The 18,572-nt window shown below is 40.5% G+C and overlaps 1 protein-coding gene across 4 annotated transcripts in view; it reads right to left on the reverse strand.

Moving 5' to 3' along the window:
- CUL1 (cullin 1) overlaps window positions 1-18,572 on the reverse strand; it is a 159,772-nt gene that overhangs the window by 66,268 nt on the left and 74,932 nt on the right. For 3 of the 4 annotated variants that reach the window (XM_073630447.1, XM_073630445.1, XM_073630446.1), the window contains exons 3-5: window positions 15,278-15,452; window positions 14,544-14,732; window positions 6,729-6,779 (exon numbers count right to left, since the gene is read on the reverse strand). In XM_073630447.1, coding sequence (XP_073486548.1) covers window positions 6,729-6,779; window positions 14,544-14,732; window positions 15,278-15,452 — 415 coding nt within the window. The remainder of the gene's footprint in view (window positions 1-6,728; window positions 6,780-14,543; window positions 14,733-15,277; window positions 15,453-18,572) is intronic. The other variant, XM_073630448.1, reaches the window with a different exon arrangement.

Here is an 18,572-nt window from a genome sequence, read left to right on the forward strand (position 1 = left end):
GTGGAGTTGTACTTAGTCTATTGTGGTTTGCGCATTAGAAGATATACATCTTTTATCAATGTTGTACACAAGTCATACCAAACAATATATTTTTATAAATATACAGTGGGGACGGAAAGTATTCAGACCCCCTTAAATTTTTCACTCTTTGTTATATTGCAGCCATTTGCTAAAATCATTTAAGTTCATTTTTTATCCTCAGTGTACACACAGCCCCCCATATTGACAGAAAAACAAAGAATTATTGACATGCAGATTTATTAAAAAAGAAAAACTGGCCATGGTAACAGATTACATGACTTACAGAGACACCCATTCTAAGGCTTCAAAGAGAACTAAAAAGAATAATAAACTGACGAGCGGAACAACCTTGTGGACCATACCTCTACCTTTCAACCCTTTTTCTTCTTTCTCTTTCCTTTTCTCCACCTTACGATTAAAGCTCATTATCAGAAATTATTTGACCTACATACACTCTACTTGTAAACAATATGTATATTAGGTATAAATCATTTAAATACCTACAAAAGTAACTAAGGAAATGATATATATCTTTAATTTAGGTTTACGTGAACCCAATGTTTAATATTTGAAATTTCATATTTACCTATATAAAACCCTACTGTAAAACAATGAGCTTACTTTATAGATCCTTGTAAACTTACTTTATGTATCTTTATGTATCTTTATAACATTGTATACTCAATAAACTTCTTTTGACAAGGAAAAAAAAAAAGAAAAACTGAAATATCACATGGTCCTAAGTATTCAGACCCTTTGCTGTGACACTCGTATATTTATGCTGTCCATTTCTTCTGATCATCCTTGAGATGGTTCTACACCTTCATTTGAGTCCAGCTGTGTTTGATCATACTGATTGGACTTGATTAGGAAAGCCACACACCTGTCTATATAAGACCTTACAGCTCACAGTGCATGTCAGAGCAAATGAGAATCACGAGGTCAAAAGGAAATGCCTGAAGAGCTCAGAGACAGTATTGTGGCAAGGCACAGATCTGGCCAAGGTTACAAAAAAATTTCTGCTGCATTTAAGGTTTCTAACAGCACAGTGGCCTCCATAATCCTTAAATGCAAGACGTCTGGGACGACCAGAACCCTTCCTAGAGCTGGCCGTCCGGCCAAACTGAGCTATCGGGAGAGAAGAGCCTTGGTGAGAGAGGTAAGGAGGAACCCAAAGATCACTGTGGCTAAGCTCCAGAGATGCAGTCAGGAGAAAATTGTAGAAAGTCAACCATCACTGCAGCCCTCCACCAGTCGGGGCTTTATGGCAGAGTGGCCCGACGGAAGCCTCTCCTCAGTGCAAGACACATGAAAGCCCGCATGGAGTTTGCTAAAAAACACCTGAAGGACTCCAAGATGCTGAGAAATAAGATTCTCTGGTCTGATGAGACCAAGATAGAACTTTTTGGCCTTAATTCTAAGCGGTATGTGTGGAGAAAACCAGGCATTGCTCATCACCTGTCCAATACAGTCCCAACAGTGAAGCATGGTGGTGGCAGCATCATGCTGTGGGGGTGTTTTTCAGCTGCAGGGACAGGACGAATGATTGCAATCTAGGGAAAGATGAATGCGGCCAAGTACAGGGATATCCTGGAGGAAAACCTTCTCCAGAGTGCTCAGGACTTCAGACTGGGCCCAAGGTTTACCTTCCAACAAGACACTGACCCTAAGCACACAGCTAAAATAACGAAGGAGTGGCTTCACAACAACTCCGTGACTGTTCTTGAATGGCCCAGCCAGAGCTCTGACTTAAACCCAATTGAGCATCTCTGGAGAGACCTAAAAATGGCTGTCCACCAATGTTTACCATCCAACCTGACAGAACTGGAGAGGATCTGCAAGGAGGAATGGCAGAGGATCCTCAAATCCAGGTGTGAAATACTTGTTGCATCTTTCCCAAAAACACTCATGGCTGTATTAGATCAAAAGGGTGCTTCTACTAAATACTGAGCAAAGGGTCTGAATACTTAGGACCATGTGATATTTCAGTTTTTCTTTTTTAATAAATCTGCAAATATCACCAATTCTGTGTTTTTCTGTCAATATGGGGTGCTGTGTACATCAATGGAGGACAAAAATTAACTTAAATGATTTTAGCAAATGGCTGCAATATAACAAAGAGTGAAAAATTTAAAGGGGTCTGAATACTTTCTGTCCCCACTGTACATTCAGATTTGCCAACTCAGCTACCATGATCTTTGCTATACACCGATCTAGAGGAGGTGTTCGTAATTAAAGTGACAAATATACTCCAGTTTAAAAAGAGGAAGAGGAAGGATTAAGAGGAAGAGGAAGGAGGAAGAAGTATTCTATGCAGGTATGTATTCCCAACCCATAAAAGTACCATTCTAGTGCTCTCAGCCTCCTCCAAATTCTTTTAATTTCTGCTGCTGTGATCTGACTTTCTATGGAGGTGGCTATGTTCGTTCGTCATGGTCCTACTTCCAGGATGGATCAGCGCAATTCTGATTAGTCAGCACTGGCACGTGACCACTCTGACTAATCGAAATCACCATGAGCTGTCCTGGAATCCCAATAGAAATAAAGCAAAGAGGAGCAGGGATTTCATCCAGGACTACACCACCAACTGCGTGGGCAGTGACAGCTAATCACGCATGATGGTAAGTGTGGTGGGGTTGGTGTAGGTTATTAGCTCACCTTTTCATTTTTTTGTGAAAGGAGAACTTGCATTTTAGCTATGAGAGAGAAAAAGAAGGTCACTTGTACTACCAGGGCTGTGCAATGTGGCAGAGTGATGTAAAACTTCAATTCTGGACAGAAATGCAAGCTCAGGTAAAACAGCACATATATAAAATACACTCACTGGCCACTTTATTAGATACACCTTGCTAGTACCGGGTTGGACCCGCTTTTGCCTTCAGAACTTAATTTTTTGTGGCATGGATTCAGCAAGGTGCTGCTAATATTCCTCGGAGATTTTGGTCCATACTGACATTATAGGATTACGCAGTTGCTGCAGATTTGTCGGCTGCATATCCATGATGCGACTCTCCCATTCCACCATATCCCAAAGGTGCTCTATTGGATGGGGATCTGGTGACTGTGGAGACCAATGAACTCATTGTCATGTTCAAGAAACCAGTTTGAGATGATTTGAGCTTTGTGACGTGGTGCATTATCCTGCTGGAATTAGTCCTCAGAAGATGGGTACACTGTAGTCATAAAGGGATGGACATGGTCAGCAACAAAACTCAGGTAGGCTGTGGCATTTAAAAGGACGCTCAATTTGTATTAAGGGGCCCAAAGTGTGCCAAGAAATTGTCCCCTACACCATTACACCACCACCAGCCTGAACGGTTAATACAAGGAAGGATGGATCCATGCTTTAATGTTGTTTATGCCAAATTCTGACCCTACCATCTGAATGTAGCACCTGAAAATCGAGGCTCATCAGACCAGGCCATGTTTTTTCAGTCTTCTAATGTCCAATTTTGGTGAGCCTGTGTGAACTGTAGCCTCAGTTTCCTTTTCTTACCTGACTGGAGTGGCATCCGGCGTGGTCTTCTGCTGCTGCAACCCATCTGCTTCAAGGTGCGGTGTGTTATGCGTTCATAGATGGTCTTCTGCATACCTTGTTTGTAATGAGTGGTTATTTGAGTTAGCTGCCTTTCTATCATCTTGAACTAGTCTGCATTTTCGTCCGCACAACTGCCGCTCACTGGATATTTTCTCTTTTGCAGACCATTCTCTGTAAACCATATAGATGGTTGTGCGTGAAAATCCCAGTGGATCAGCAGTTTTTTAAATACTCAGACCAGCCCGGCTAACACCAACAACCATGCTATGTTCAACGTCACTTAAATCCTCTTTCTTCCCCATTCTGATGCTCGGTGTGAACTTCAGCAAGTCGCCTTCTTTACATCTAGTTGCCTAAATTTATTTATTTTATTTCAGGTACTTATATAGCGCAGTCAATTTACGCAGCGCTTTACATATACATTGTACATTCACATCAGTCCCTACCCTCAAGGAGCTTACAATCTAAGGTCCCTAACTCACATTCATACATACTAGGGACAATTTAGACAGGATCTAATTAACCTACCAGCATGTCTTTGGAGTGTGGGAGGAAACCGGAGTACCCGGAGGAAACCCATGCAGGCACAGGGAGAACATGCAAACTCCAAGCAGGTAGTGTCATGGTTGGGATTCGAACCAGTGACCCTTCTTACTGCTAGGCGAGAGTGCTACCACTACACCACTGTGCCGCCCTAAATGCATTGGGTTGCTGCCATGTGATTGGCTGATTAGCAATTTGTGTTACCAAGCAAACGAACAGGTGTACCTAATAAAGTGTTCGGTGAGTTTATATACGTTTCATTAGCTGCGTTTAGCTGTTTACCTGCAACATAGCAAATAAAAATCAATAGGGCACCAAGTAACAATTGGGAGTAATAGGAATTAGGATAAATGATTGAAAAGGAATGCAGATTTAAATTCATTCTCAGACAACAGTAGTTATGAGCTTATGATATAATAGAGGAGCAGAGGCTGCCTCTTTAGTGCCAAGTGCATGATATGTATATCCAAAAGGTATAGGCAGATGAGAACAAGCAAACTATATTAGCTTGGTCATGCCCTCCTTCAACCTTCAAAAGACTCCATTCTGCTAACAGATTGTCGAAGCCATTAAAAGCACCATAAAAAGGGAGGTGAAAGACTGTGGGGCCAAGCTCGACTTTCTAAGAATTAGCCAACTTCACCATGACCTGCCAAGTTATACTTTTTTGTTGCTCTCTAAGCACTATGCCAAACAAGCCACTGTTTCCCTGTACTGCACTGATAATGGACAACAAGATTGAAACAGCTGTATGAAATTTGGAATAAATGGCTCAATATTATTAGGCTGTTTCTGTACTATAATCCAGCGTTTGATGTATAGTTGTTCATAGAGCAACAAAAAGGAGATAATTGCAAGGGTCTACCCATTACCCTGAAACAAGGAATAACGCCCGTGTTTTCTAGATTTGTGCCACATGGACAACCTTTCATTTTAAGGAGGGAGTGCTATGGTTTGCTAGGAAGAGCTTATGAAAGGTTTACTTGGAAAATCCAATTTAGAAAACGCATATCATCTAGAGCCGTCTTCTTTTAGAAAATGTTTGCCATGTACTGTTTAAAATGACTACTAAAAAAAGTCCAGTCCACACTTGTGATAGTCATCGCAAACAAGAACACAGGCAGTCCTGTCTTGGGCACATCAGATATATTCTTCCTAGTGAATACACTTTTACAAATTAGTACTAAGTGTAAGATTGATGCGCTTTAAATAAATATTGCACAATATGCTACTGCGAATTAGCTTAAATATAAGACTATACAATGCATATATGTCAATAAAATAAATAATTATGGTGCTCATACATGTATTAAAAATAACCAAAATAAATCTACAAATTCGTGATGTGCCGGTGAATAAAAAATTATATATATTAATGACACTCTGAGTATAAAATGTCCAGGCGGAGATAAATAATGGGGGAAATAAAAATAATTAAACAATTTCTTCCCTTAATCCAGATTGATTGATTCACTGGGTTAAACCGTTTTTATCCTTGAGAAAGTCACGTTCCAGTGACGCAACGCATGGGAGGAGCTTAGGACGTTCAGTGCTGCAATACACCTGGAGGTTAACAGCAGCGGTTTCTCTATGGGAAGCCTCGTCCACAGCGGCTGACTGCAATCTGCATATCTGAATGCTTCCAATAGACCGGGAGTTTGTGAGTGTATCTCTTGTCCCTGTTTTGCTTGTGTACTATCTAAGAAGTTTACTACACAATGATCTATTATCTTTTTGCTTGCCTTGCATAAATCTCCACCCTGAGAGCTGAATTACCAGTAGTATTATGGCTGAAGTGGGATGCAAGAAAAACGAATTATCCTGAAACAAACGGTTTAACCCAGTGAATCAATCTGGATTAAGGGAAGAAATTGTTTAATTATTTTTATTTCCCCCATTATTTATCTCCGCCTGGACATTTTATACTCAGCGTGTCATTAATATATATAATTTTTTATTCACCGGCACATCACGAATTTGTAGATTTATTTTGGTTATTTTTAATACATGTATGAGCACCATAATTATTTATTTATTTTATTGACATATATGCATTGTATAGTCTTGTATTTAAGCTAATTCGCAGTAGCATATTGTGCAATATTTATTTAAAGCGCATCAATCTTACACTTAGTACTAATTTGTCTTGGTTATCTGATCACCTTACAATGATAGCAGCTTTAATTTATTGATCTTATCATAGCACTAATTGTATCTATATATACATATTTTTAGCACATTTTATTTATATCACCTATACCTATCCACATCAGCGCTTGGTTTTTTATTCACTTTTTACACTTTTACAAAGACCCACAAAGTGTTCGAGGTATCCCAGATTCAACCCTACTTATCAGGCTGGTTTCCTTATCCAAACGCATTTTACCCTAAGCCCAGTAGTATTTTCAGAGCGAGTATTGGATTTGAACCTTGCGTCTGTAAGAATACAGATGTGGATTAACGGTTTTCTTTGCTTTCATTTGCAGATGTCGACATTTATTCTCAAAGCCCCATTTAAAAGCATATACATATGTTTGTTGTTAGAAGGTCAAACATGTCATCTGTTCTCACAAAATAACAGTTTCAAAGGGAGAGAAAAAGAATCAATGATGCTTGCAGTTTTTACCTGTTTGTTCAAAGGCCGGAAAAGGCAATCCCTCCAAGTAACTAAGGCAAGCTGGAAAGAAGAGAAATCAATGATCACCGGGTGTCCATTGCCAAGAAAAACACAATGAATAATAATAGTAATAAGACTACCAAATAAGAAAAGTTAGATTCCATTTATTAAAATGCGCAGGAAAGTTTTCTCATATGGGAGTAAAAAAAGGTTTAAAAGGGAATGTATAACTAATTTGCATAGATTATCATCACTATTATGGTCAACATTTCTTTCCAATCAGGGTAACATTACATTACATTTTGCACAAGAACTTTATGTTGTTCTATAGGAGCCAGCTGGTGATAAAAATCAATGATTAAAAAAAAAAAAAAAAAGAAGAAGAGGATTGTTTTGATTTAAATAGTTTTTTTTTGTTTTTTTCGATTTTTATCAAATGTATTTTGATAAAATGCGTTTGGAGTAAAAATCTATCAAAAGATTGTTTACATCAATAATTTATTCAGCATGAAATTGGAGCTTAGTTTTGTAGCATGAGGCTGTAGATTCTGCAATTATTTACATTTTTGGTTAACTCATTCAATAAATCCAAGCTCTGCAAGCTGAGATAACATGCACTGCATTAATGCATTCATACAATTTCACAGTAACCATGAGACAAAACAAAGTTCAGGAATATTCCTTCATCCCATTGTTTTGCAAATCTATGTACACTACAAACTGTGTGATTGAATAGGTTCTGATATCGCTGTTTTACTAACCTGACAGCTTATTATTCTAACTAGGAAACCTTCATTTTGTTTGCAAGTATTAAAGATTTTAACTACCAGCAAGAATAAGTCCTTACATTTAAAGAGCACCTGTCATTTCAGATCCATCATAGCAGCGCCTGTTAGTGGGCATCCACTCACCTGCTGCCGCCACGTCCCTCACCTTGTTGTGTCACTGGCGCATCACCAGCCGTCCCCCATTAAAGTGAATAGAACTGTCAGGGAGTCCACAGCAGTTGCTCTTTAAAGATGATTTAAACAGACTTGATTTAAATCAAATCCACCCTGCTACAATTTATGTAACTGAAGGACAAAATCACAGTGGTCCATATCTCTTACCCGATGGTTCACTCAGAGCAGTGTTTCTCAACTCCAGTCTTCAAGACGCCCCGACAGGTCATGTTTTCAGGCTCTCCATTATTTTGCACAGGTGATTTGATCAGTTTCACTGCTTTAGTAATTACCACAGCCGTTTCATCTGAGGGAAACCCTGAAAACATGACCTGTTGGGGCATCTTGAGGACTGGAGTTGAGAAACACTGACTCAGAGCTTTCAAATCAGGCAAAGCAGTGCCTTGAGCAGTGCAGTGATAACTCATAGTACACTGGGAATTCTTTGTTATGTATTAAATGTTTATTTTCAAGATTGTAGCTATACAATTTATAGAAGGCATTCACCCCTTGAAAAGTGATAGTTATAGAACACTGCATGACAGTGGATTTAATTTTGCCTTCAGCAACAGAAATGAAATGGCTGTAACCCTTTTAAGTCAGCATTTAGTAGATTTTTTTTTTTTGGCAATTACAACCTTGGAGATTGTGTGGATAGGGCTCTATCAGCGTTGCAAATCTAGACACTGCAATTTTTCCCCATTTCTCTTTACAAAGATGCCACAATTTGTTACTGGATTGAGAGCTGGACTCGGTTTAGGCTATTCAAGAATATTGCTTTTACCCATTTTATACCAACACAAAATTTTTAATTTTTTGCACACATACTGAAAAGTTACCTAAAACCCCCAAACAATTGTGTATTTTTTGAAAGCAAAGGCCCCGTAGAATAAAATGGTGGCAGTTGCAACTTTTTAATGTCACGTGATATCTGAACTGTTTATCAAATGTTTATTTTCAGTAAAAATAAAATGCATAAAATGAATTTTAGCGCACAAACAAAATAGGATACCCTTCTTTTGAAAAAAAAATCTAAAAGATGAGGTAGTGTAAAGTGTCAAACATTCCACGGAATGGCAAAAACTATGGTACCCAAAAATGTCAATAAGTGATGCCTAAAAGCCTTTATAGATCATCAGTTCCGAGTTACCCATGAAAGATGGCCCTACAATTATTGCTCTAGTGCTTGAAATCGGTTTACACATATGCCTTTAGACGTAAGCCTGGGACAAAGGGGCTACTTTCAAAAATACCTTTATTATAAAAAAAAAAAAAAAAAAAAAAAAAAAAAAAATGTACCACTTTATTTTAATTTAAATTTAACATTACTGCTATAGCATGGGCTAACAAGTCCCTTATGTGATAGCGTTAGCAGCTGAAAGGTTCTCTTTATGGAGACATCAGGTGGCAGATTAGACCCTTAAAGCAGAACTACACTGCATCTGAGCACCACAAACCAAAAATGCTATTTTATTAAATTTTTAATATTCAGAGCGAAGCCACTCATCCATCCATGTCTCCATGCTTTATTTTGCTGAGAAATCACTTTGAAAAAACCCACAGCCATCTTGAGTAAGGGCAGATGACTAATATAGCCTTTACTCCCTGGAATTCGTCTGCCCTTAAGCTCAGGCATGCAGATATGAGGTTGTGCTTAGCTGAGAAAACCTCCTCCCTTCTGGAAAACTCCTGGGATTTAGGACATCATTTGCCTAGGCCTGGAAACTGGGAAGTAACTGAAGAAAAGTAAAATGAAAGCAAGTTAAAAATGATAAACTTTCTTATCTATTTACTAATGCTAGCAGCGTAAGAATTAAAAATAGTCAGTGGTAATTGAGAGAGTGAAGTCCTGCTTTAATGTCTCCCTTGCAGCCAATGAAGCACTAGACTGTGCTTAATCGGCTGTTAACAAGGCATTTCAGCCGGGGGTTTGACAGCACGGAGTACCTCTTGGTTCATTAATCACGAAGAACTGGGTATGCGTTCCTCCTGCTCGCCATCCCGACAGTTTATTTTGCTCCCGTGCTCCTGGAGGAGTGGGAGAGCCCAAGAACCATGATGGGAAGGGGAAAATTTGGCCAGGGGGACAGCACTAAACAGGACAGTAAAGTAATTGGACAGTTCTAAAAACTGCCTGGATCTCTTTTTACACAAGAGCAGGGGGCTGGCTAACAGCTCTAACCAGTGTCAAGCAGCAAAGAGTGATCTCCTTAGGATGTTTTGGTGCCAGAAATAAAATGACAACACAATGTTCTAGTTCAAATAAAACACTAAGACCACCTTAGGCAGGAAGAAATTGCGTGGTTCCACGCAACCTTGTCCTTGTGAGACATAAGAAAAGGTTCCTTCTAAAAAAAAAAAAAAATGCCACAGGCTCAGACACCCTCTAAACCGAGGTGACATGAGAAAGGCAATCTTGCACGACAGGAAAGTGAGAGAAATATTCTGAATGGGTTTAAATGATAGCCTCTGAAGGACCAACACCACCAGCTTGAGGTCCCATAGAGTTAGAGGGGAGCGTACTGGGGATCTGACTGAAAAGTGGGAAACCAGCAGTCTCTGAATGAGCACTGCCAAGGCGTAAAACCTGACATCTCATAGGCCAAGAACTTGTCCAGTCCTAAATGAAGGTAGTGGAACAACCATGTCAGAGTATTTCCTGGGATGAAGTTTTCCCTTCTCGCATCAAGCAAAAAATGTCTTCGATGTGCGATGATAAAAAAAACCCTAGGAGAAGGGGGCTTTCTGGCCTTCAGCAAAGTGAGCATCATGGAATCCACAAGATATGGGCTTCAACAGCTAAGCCGTCAAAGCCAGGGATCATGAAGTAGGAAAGAACACAGGACCTTGAGAAAATATCTGGACAGTTGGGTCCACAGAGTCCGCTAGGAGTTCTGTCCAAGCATCACGCCCTCCTGGGCCAATTCGGTCAAAGAGAATGACTTGAATGCCTTCTCTCTCATTTCTTTAAAGCAGATGAGCCAGAAGCTAAAAGGGGGGGGGCACATATCAAGCTGAACTAGGGCATCTACTCTGAAGACCCAAGGATCCTTGGACAAAAATATGTTCAGTTTGTCATTTAGTCTGAACACTATCTTTTTTTTGGTATCCTCCTCCAAAAGAAAGTTGGAGGGACTATGATTCAGCTACTGGCAGTTTAGGAAGTCCACCTGCCAATTTTCCATGCTGGAAATATGTACCACGGACAAAACCAGAACATGTAGTTCCACCCAAGTCCACATGATCTCTGCTTCTTGAAGACTGGCCTGACCTCCAAAACCTTCATGGTGATTTATGTATACCACAGCCGGGACAGCGTCAGCTTGGACCTGACGCTGTCCCCAGGGCTCCTCACTAGCCTGACAGGTTGACGTCCATCGTCAGTATTTTCTACATCATGGGATGAAAGGATTTTCCAGCACCGAACTGGATAGCCAATGTTCCAAAGATAACCTGGGCTTAGTGTTCAGAGATATTAGGCGTTCCAAGGACAGAGTCCTTTTGTGTCTCACTGGATGCGAAGTTAGAACAGTTTTGAATGCAACTGCACATACCGAACTGTCTCAATGGTGGCTGCAATCAATCACTCAACCCCGGCACAGAAATGAATAGAGGGGCATTCCAAGGTACTCAACTCCTGCACACTGGACCAAAGGGTCTGAAAGCAGGACTTCACTCTCTCAATTACCACTGACGACGACACATGCCAGTAATGTGTTCAGGACAAGGCTCAGATATTCCACTTAGGGTGATGACTCCGAGATTGACTTCTTGATATTGAGGACCCAGCTGAAGTCCTGCAGGACTTGCAGCATATTGGCCCTGAAGCCATTACAGTAGCAGTTGATCATCCAGATAATCCAGGAGGGGTGGGGGGGGGCCTGGCTCACAAAATAACTAAAAAACTTGACACAGCAAATTTGGCTTGGGCACTGTAAATGGTTTGGAATAGTAAAACCTTTCTGGTTCTGCAGCAGGGGCAATGACTGCCTGAGAGCGCAACTGGTCAAACATCTGCAACATTGCAACATCTGCAGCATACTGGCCCTGAAGCCTTCCATTACAGTAGCAGTTGATCATCCAGATAATCAAGGGGGGAGGAGGTGATACCCTGGCTCGCAAAATAACTAAAACTTGAGCCAGAAAATTTGGCTTGGGCACTGTGAATGGTTTGGAATAGTAATTTTAAAACCTTTCTGGTTCTGCAGCAGGGGCAATTACTGCCTGAGAGTGCAACTGGTCCAGCGCAGTCAACAAGGCCTCCTTTTGGGCGCAGTAGGCATGTTTTACAGCATGGAAGTGTGGAGCAAGCAAGACACAAAACTCCAATTTGTAGCCTCTAGACACGAAGTTTTGAACCCAGACATCAGGGATCATCAGAGATATCTGAGATCTTGGCAAACTTCCGCAGGCTGCAGAGATGCCCCTACCCGAGAGGACACCTTAGGAGGGTCCCTAATGTCTTATTTGTGGCGTCTTTGAAGACTGGAACCTCAAGGGTCTTCTTCAAGTAGGAAATGGTCAGGTCAACAACAAAAGCTAGAGAACCCCATAGAGTATTGCCAAATGAAATGTGCTAGTGGTAAAAAAAAAAAAAACAACATTTTCAGGTGTGCCCAATCAGCATATATAACTTCCTGTCAGTAAAAGGAGCACAGGAAAAGATTTGGGATGTTTAGGCAGCTGCTAGGACTCAGATGCAAAGACTTGTGGAGAAAGGGACTCCAGAAGTGGCAACTTTAAGCTAGTTCACATCAAGTCTGTCAGAAAGTCCACGGTGGTCTTCTGTGTGTCTAAAACATCCCTGGACCTCGAGATTCCACTTGAGAGGTCTCATCTACAGAGGATTTTTCCATCTCAACAGCTTCCTCTTCCCTCCTATTCCTAAGGAGCTTCCACCAATACTTCATTCCCCCACCAAAGGATTTGGTGGGGGGAGGGGGGGGGGAGTGCCTAAATGCTTGTAGGGCCAAGCATTCCAAACAAGCAAGAACCCATAAGAGCTTGACACAAAGAAAATTTAAATATTAGATAAGGACAGGGATTCTGAGGTAATTTGAACCTTATGGGAGCCATTTATGGGGCGAACTGCACAGAGGTTCCTGCCTAGCTGACAAATTTGGGAGCCTGCCCCATGGCCCCTCTACTTGCATAATAGCATAGCTTGCAGAGGTTCAGTGGGCCTGTAAACCCAATATGGGTGTGTCCATCCAGCTGAGGAGTGCTTGCCATGGCCAGATACCCAAGTTGCAAGTCAGCCTAACAAGTGTACCAATGCTTGCGGAGCACTGATGCTGCTGCACTGCGTAGGTTTGTGGCTTTGCCGAGTATCGCAGGAGTTGCCCTGGAGCTGTGCAGTTCTAGTGCTGTAGCTGCCCAGGAGCATTAATTCATGCATTCCTATACCCAGAGGAACCAAAAGTGACAGATGTGTGCAATGACATGGGCACGATTTGCTCATTTTGAAACCCGCTACAGCAGTGTGCTGCTTTACTCCCACACAATAACTGCCAAAGGCACCAGGAACCCCGGCGATCATTGCCCACAGGATCCAGCGCAACCAGCAACAATACAGACTTGTCCCCGCTCTTGCATTAGTCCAGATACGGTCCCCTCTTGGCCTCAGGGCCATAGGCGACCATTCCATAAGAAGCCATAATGAAGGGTTCTAAAGCCCTCAGAAAAAAAAAACAAACAAAAACAAATTTCACATCCATCACCTACAGACAGCAGTTAAAAACTGAGGCTTAGTGAAGCTGGGGGTGGGGGTTATTCCTGGGTGGGATATCCTGCCCCTTTTTGACCAGTGTGCATTCACCTGACGGTGGCAACATAATCCAAGAAATCAGGAATATGAAGTGCCTGTGATGTAGGATTAAAAGAAAGCATATGTATCCAAATTTGCTACCAAAACAAAGCCATCTTCTGTCCTGAAAAAAACATATATAATACAACAGATAGACTAAAAACACTAAAAAAGGTAAAATTTTGCGGAACTGGGACATCACCAAACTGAGGAACATGCTCTGGGATTTAGGGAGGAAAAAAGGCCTGGGGACTTAAAGAGTAACTCCACTTTTGATGAGGAAAAAAGATAATAATCAATCTCCTTTGGGTGATCGATGTACATTGCAAGTTTTTAACGACTTTTGTTGCAGATTTCCACTCGTTTCTGCTGGAAGAAATAGCTGTCTGTTTGAACACATCTTTTGCATAATTCTGAATAGGAGTGACTAGTTCATTAAAATCAGCTGATGAAATCAGCACAAAAGTTGCAGTGTCTGCATTCCTTTAGAAGTAATTCATGCCTAGTGGCCATCTCCCCAAAAATTACATTTTTGTTGCAGTGAATGCCTAAAATCAAACTTTCGTGAAAATCAGTGAGCCAATCACAAGCAGGGAATGACATTTTGGAGGCGTTCTGTACAACAACGGTATGCAGGATGTCATATTGCATTGAAGTTTACAGAAAATACAGCACTGTAAATTAATATAGAAAGGTAATTATTAACATTAAATTATAATATGGCTGGCATAGCAATTGTATATGCTATGTTAATATTTTTTATTTGCTAGTTTTTTTTTCCCCACAAAAGTGTAATTTCCCCTTTTAGTGATCAACATGCATCTTTGTTGATCAGTTTCAACAAATTAAAAAAAAAAAAAAAAAAAAACACAAAATAAATCCACTGCAAGTCAATGTCAATGGTCTATGATGATAAAACCTAAAAATACTTTTTAAATGCACTGTAAATATATGTGAAATATCTGTTTAAAAACTTTTACCATTAAGGAAAAAAAAAAGTATATAGACCCTAAACAATTAAGGTTTTCCTGTACATAAGAAATTAATAAGGAAGTAGAAAGAATAAAAACCGCCTACCGAGTAAATTTCATATATTCCTTTGCGCCCTTCATCACACTCACGCCGAACCCAATGGCGGTTGAGATATGCACAAATGCCATTCAGTACTTTACTAGAAAACCGATAGTCTTCCCACTGTTGTGTGTAAAACTTTAGTACACTTTCATCCATGAGATCTTCTCCATCCTGCAGAGTGAGCACATAAACCTAATCATACAAAAGATCCTAGGGTCATGTTCTTGGAATATCTAGGTTGTGTAGCAATATTTTAGGACAGAAATACATTGTTCTATTTTACTCATGTTTCTGCCACATATTCTAAAATGGATATCTCATTAAAATTTACACGAATCAGTAAGGTAGATCACATTATTATTTTGAGTAAATAAATAGTACCTTTTTCTTGCCATGAATAAAAAAAAAACAAAACAAAAAAAAAAAAAACAAAAAACAAAAAAAAAAACGCTGCTCCCAAGCTCCCTCATGTGACACAGAGCCTAGATCACATGGTTTCTGGCCACCAGGAGCACAGTGGGCATTTCACATCATTAGAGACTGCAATTAAACTATTGTTGTCAATCAGACAGACACTGTCTGGTAAACTAAAAGTGAAATAAGAGGAGCAAGGTACAACTATTATGAGGTAAAACTAAGCAGCGACCAGGCTTGCATTAAACTGATCTTTCAAATACACAGAAGACAAAAAATAAATAAAAAGACAAACTGCTCTTTAAAAATAAACAAGCACTCACCTTCAGTAGATTTGTTAAGTAACTCTTCAAAAACTCTTTTAATCTCTTATAGAGTTCAAGCCCAACAAACTGAGCCCCTCCAGGGGTCTGGCCTTTTTTGGACTTTGATGGCGGCACTCCAGAACATCGTGCTTGATTAGACTGGTGTACACTTGTACAGTAGTTATAAACATGACTGAGAGGACAAGTTAAGGAGCAAAATTACTAGGATACGATAATGCACATTTATTCCCTTTTCATTTATTTGGCTGCTCAATCAAATAGTTAAAACAGAGAGCTGAAAAAAGTATTTGTGAACAGTTTTACCAGCCAAAATATTTGCCATTTTGTTCTACTACTTTAAGGGCTTGTGCATATAGGCGTACAGTTTGCTGCATTCAGATGCGTGATTTACATGGCTCTGTACACAGTAGTATTGTATGCTATGGGCTCAAGCATTCTGGGAGCAAACTAAAACTAGAAAAAATTGCCTTTAAGGTCATGCATTAGGGCTGCGTTTTATGCTGTACAGGTATACATGGACCTTATTTGCCACCAATCAGGGCCTACAGATCAATCTGAACAATATGTAATCGCCAGCAATGGGACAGACTCTGATCATCCATGATGAATGTTTACATGTTAGCCTTCAATGAGTCATTCAGAATCAGCCGAGGTCATGGACCGAACTATAAACATCAACGTTGTGTAACCAGCAGTGGCGTTAACACTGATTGCACATTGTTGATTCTTGATGTCGGTTCTGAGCAGCAGCGGTCATTACTCATTAGCATACATTTATGCTGTATGCATGGAAATGTTACATGCTTGTAGCATACACACTAGTTTTTATGCAGGATCTTGCTGCCAATGAGATCCTACGTAAAGTCTCACCTCTAATGAAGGGTGTCCTAACATCCTGCTGGCTGCTTCTTGTTGTGGAAATCCTCTATTTGCCGTTGTCAGATCGTCCTCGCAGCTGTCAATTGATGGTGCTGCATGGGTTAAGATCAGCGGCTATAAAAGACTCTTGATGCCCACCCTCCTTTCTCACCTCCTGCTCCATTAAAAAAAAAAAAAACCCACTTGTATTGTTTTTACAGAATGCAACACACTGGGGTTGATTTATAAAAACTGGAGTGTGAAAAACCTGGTACAGCTCTGCATTGAACCAATCAGTTTCCAGTTTTTTTTTTGTCAAAGCTTAAACTGAACCACCTGAAGTTAGAAGCCAATTGGCTACCATGCACAGCTGCACTAGAATTTGCACTCTATAGTTTTAGTAAATCAACTCCATTCTGTGAGCTGGGGAGGGGAGATGATTAGGGGATCCCTCTTCCACTCACAGAATGTGTTACATCTTGTGAGTTTGTTCTTAATGAAGCAGGGGCAGGGCAGGTGTCGGGGGACTTTCTGTGAAAGCCATTGCTTAGATTATCTTTCTACAATACCTTGTTCTGCAGATAGACTAAAATTGACTTGGGTCCGGGTTCACATCTGTGTGGCGCGTTGCATTTTAGGCCTGCTACCAAAGAACTCTATATAATGTGCACTGACTAAAGCCTCGTACACACGATCGGATTGTTGGCCAACAAATCGTCAGACTTTTGTCTGAAGGGCGTGTGCCAGGAACTTGTCTTGCATACAAACTGTACACAATTGTTGGCCAACAAACACGAATGTAGTGGCGTACTATGTGGAACTTCAGCTCTTGAGCGCCACCTTTTGGGCACTTTCTGCCAATGTCGTGTTTGTACTTTGGACTTGTGTACAAACACGAGAGGAAAATCTGACAACAGACCGTTGTCCACCGAAAATTTACTAGCCTGCCATCCAACATTTGTTGGCGGAAAGTTGGACAACAATTGTCTAATGGAGCGTACTAATGGTTGGATTTTAGGCAAACAGTCTGTCATCACACAATTCCCTGCCAAAAATCCGATTGTGTGTACGAGGCTTTAGGCTCATGCCAAAACGCATCAATGGTTTGTTTTTTTAATGCTCAACTGTAGCCAATACATTTTTGCATCAAGGACTTTGGAGTTGCTGAATCTTCTCTCTTATATAGCTTTCTACAATACCTTGTTCTGCAGACAGACTAAAATTGACTTGGGTCCAGGTTCACATCTGTGTGGTGCGTTACATTTTAGGCGCTTTACCAAAACCCTCTATAATGTGCATTTTCACAAAAGCACATCAAAGATGCAGCAAGCAGGATTTTTTTTTTAACGTACTGCACCTAAAAATGTTTTGTCCAATCCAACAAAGGTTCAAGGAACTTCCAAGATGATCCGTTCAGTTTATGCTCAAAAATTACCAGTAAACAGTCAAACGTCAAATAAATCAATTATCAGTGACGGGTGTAAACAGTTAACGGGAGTAATCAAAGAACAATCCCAGAACTGTGGATAGTAGAAACGTATCTGCAAAATATCTGCTACCTAACACAGCACATACCAATGCACAAATATGTTATCTCCAGGAAAATGTAGGCTTATTTTGTTTGCATTTTAAATGTTACACTTTATACAGCTACCTGTTCAAATTTTTGTGGGAATAGATAAAAATGTTCAATAGACAAACAAAAAATGGAAGAGTATGCAGTTTGAGCCCATTACAAAATAATATAGAATATTAATCTCTAAAACCCCAAGGGTACGTTTTTTTAAGAAGACCATATACAGTTCTTTTGGTAAAGAATATTCTCAAATATTTTCAATCCCAACTGAAGATTTAAAACTTTTTGTCTTTATCCACTTGATGACCGCCCTATAGCATTTTCACTGCTACAGAGCAGCAGCTGCGCACAGGATCAATCCATCTCTTCCCCTAGTAAGAGCAGCACACACAGTAAACACAAACACTGGCTAGGCAAACATTTAACCCTTTGATCGCTCTAGAGGTTTAAAGTGATTGTAAAGTCTGTGTTTTCTTAAAAAAAAATAAACAAAAAACAAACATGTTATGCTTACCTGCTCTGTGCAGTGGATTTGCACAGAGCAGCCCAGATCCTGCTCTTCTCAGGTCCCTCTTCGGCACTCCTGGCCCCTACCGCCTGTTGAGTGCCCCCACAGCAAGCAGCTTGCTATAGGGGCACCCGTGCTGCAGCTCTGTGTCCATTAAGACATGGTGCTACTGTTCAGCCCTGCACCCTCTTTCTCCCGATTGGCTAAATGACTGATTGACAGCTGCGGGAGCCAAGTCCTGGTCAGCCGAGGGACTTGTGGACATCGCTGGACAGAGAGGGGGTCAGGTAAGTATTAGGGTGTGCTGGGAAGGCTGCTACACACAGAAGGCTTTTTATCTGAATCTCCTC

The sequence above is a fragment of the Aquarana catesbeiana genome, linkage group LG05 (genome assembly GCF_042186555.1).
Source record: "Aquarana catesbeiana isolate 2022-GZ linkage group LG05, ASM4218655v1, whole genome shotgun sequence".
NCBI classification, from domain to species: Eukaryota; Metazoa; Chordata; class Amphibia; order Anura; family Ranidae; genus Aquarana; species Aquarana catesbeiana.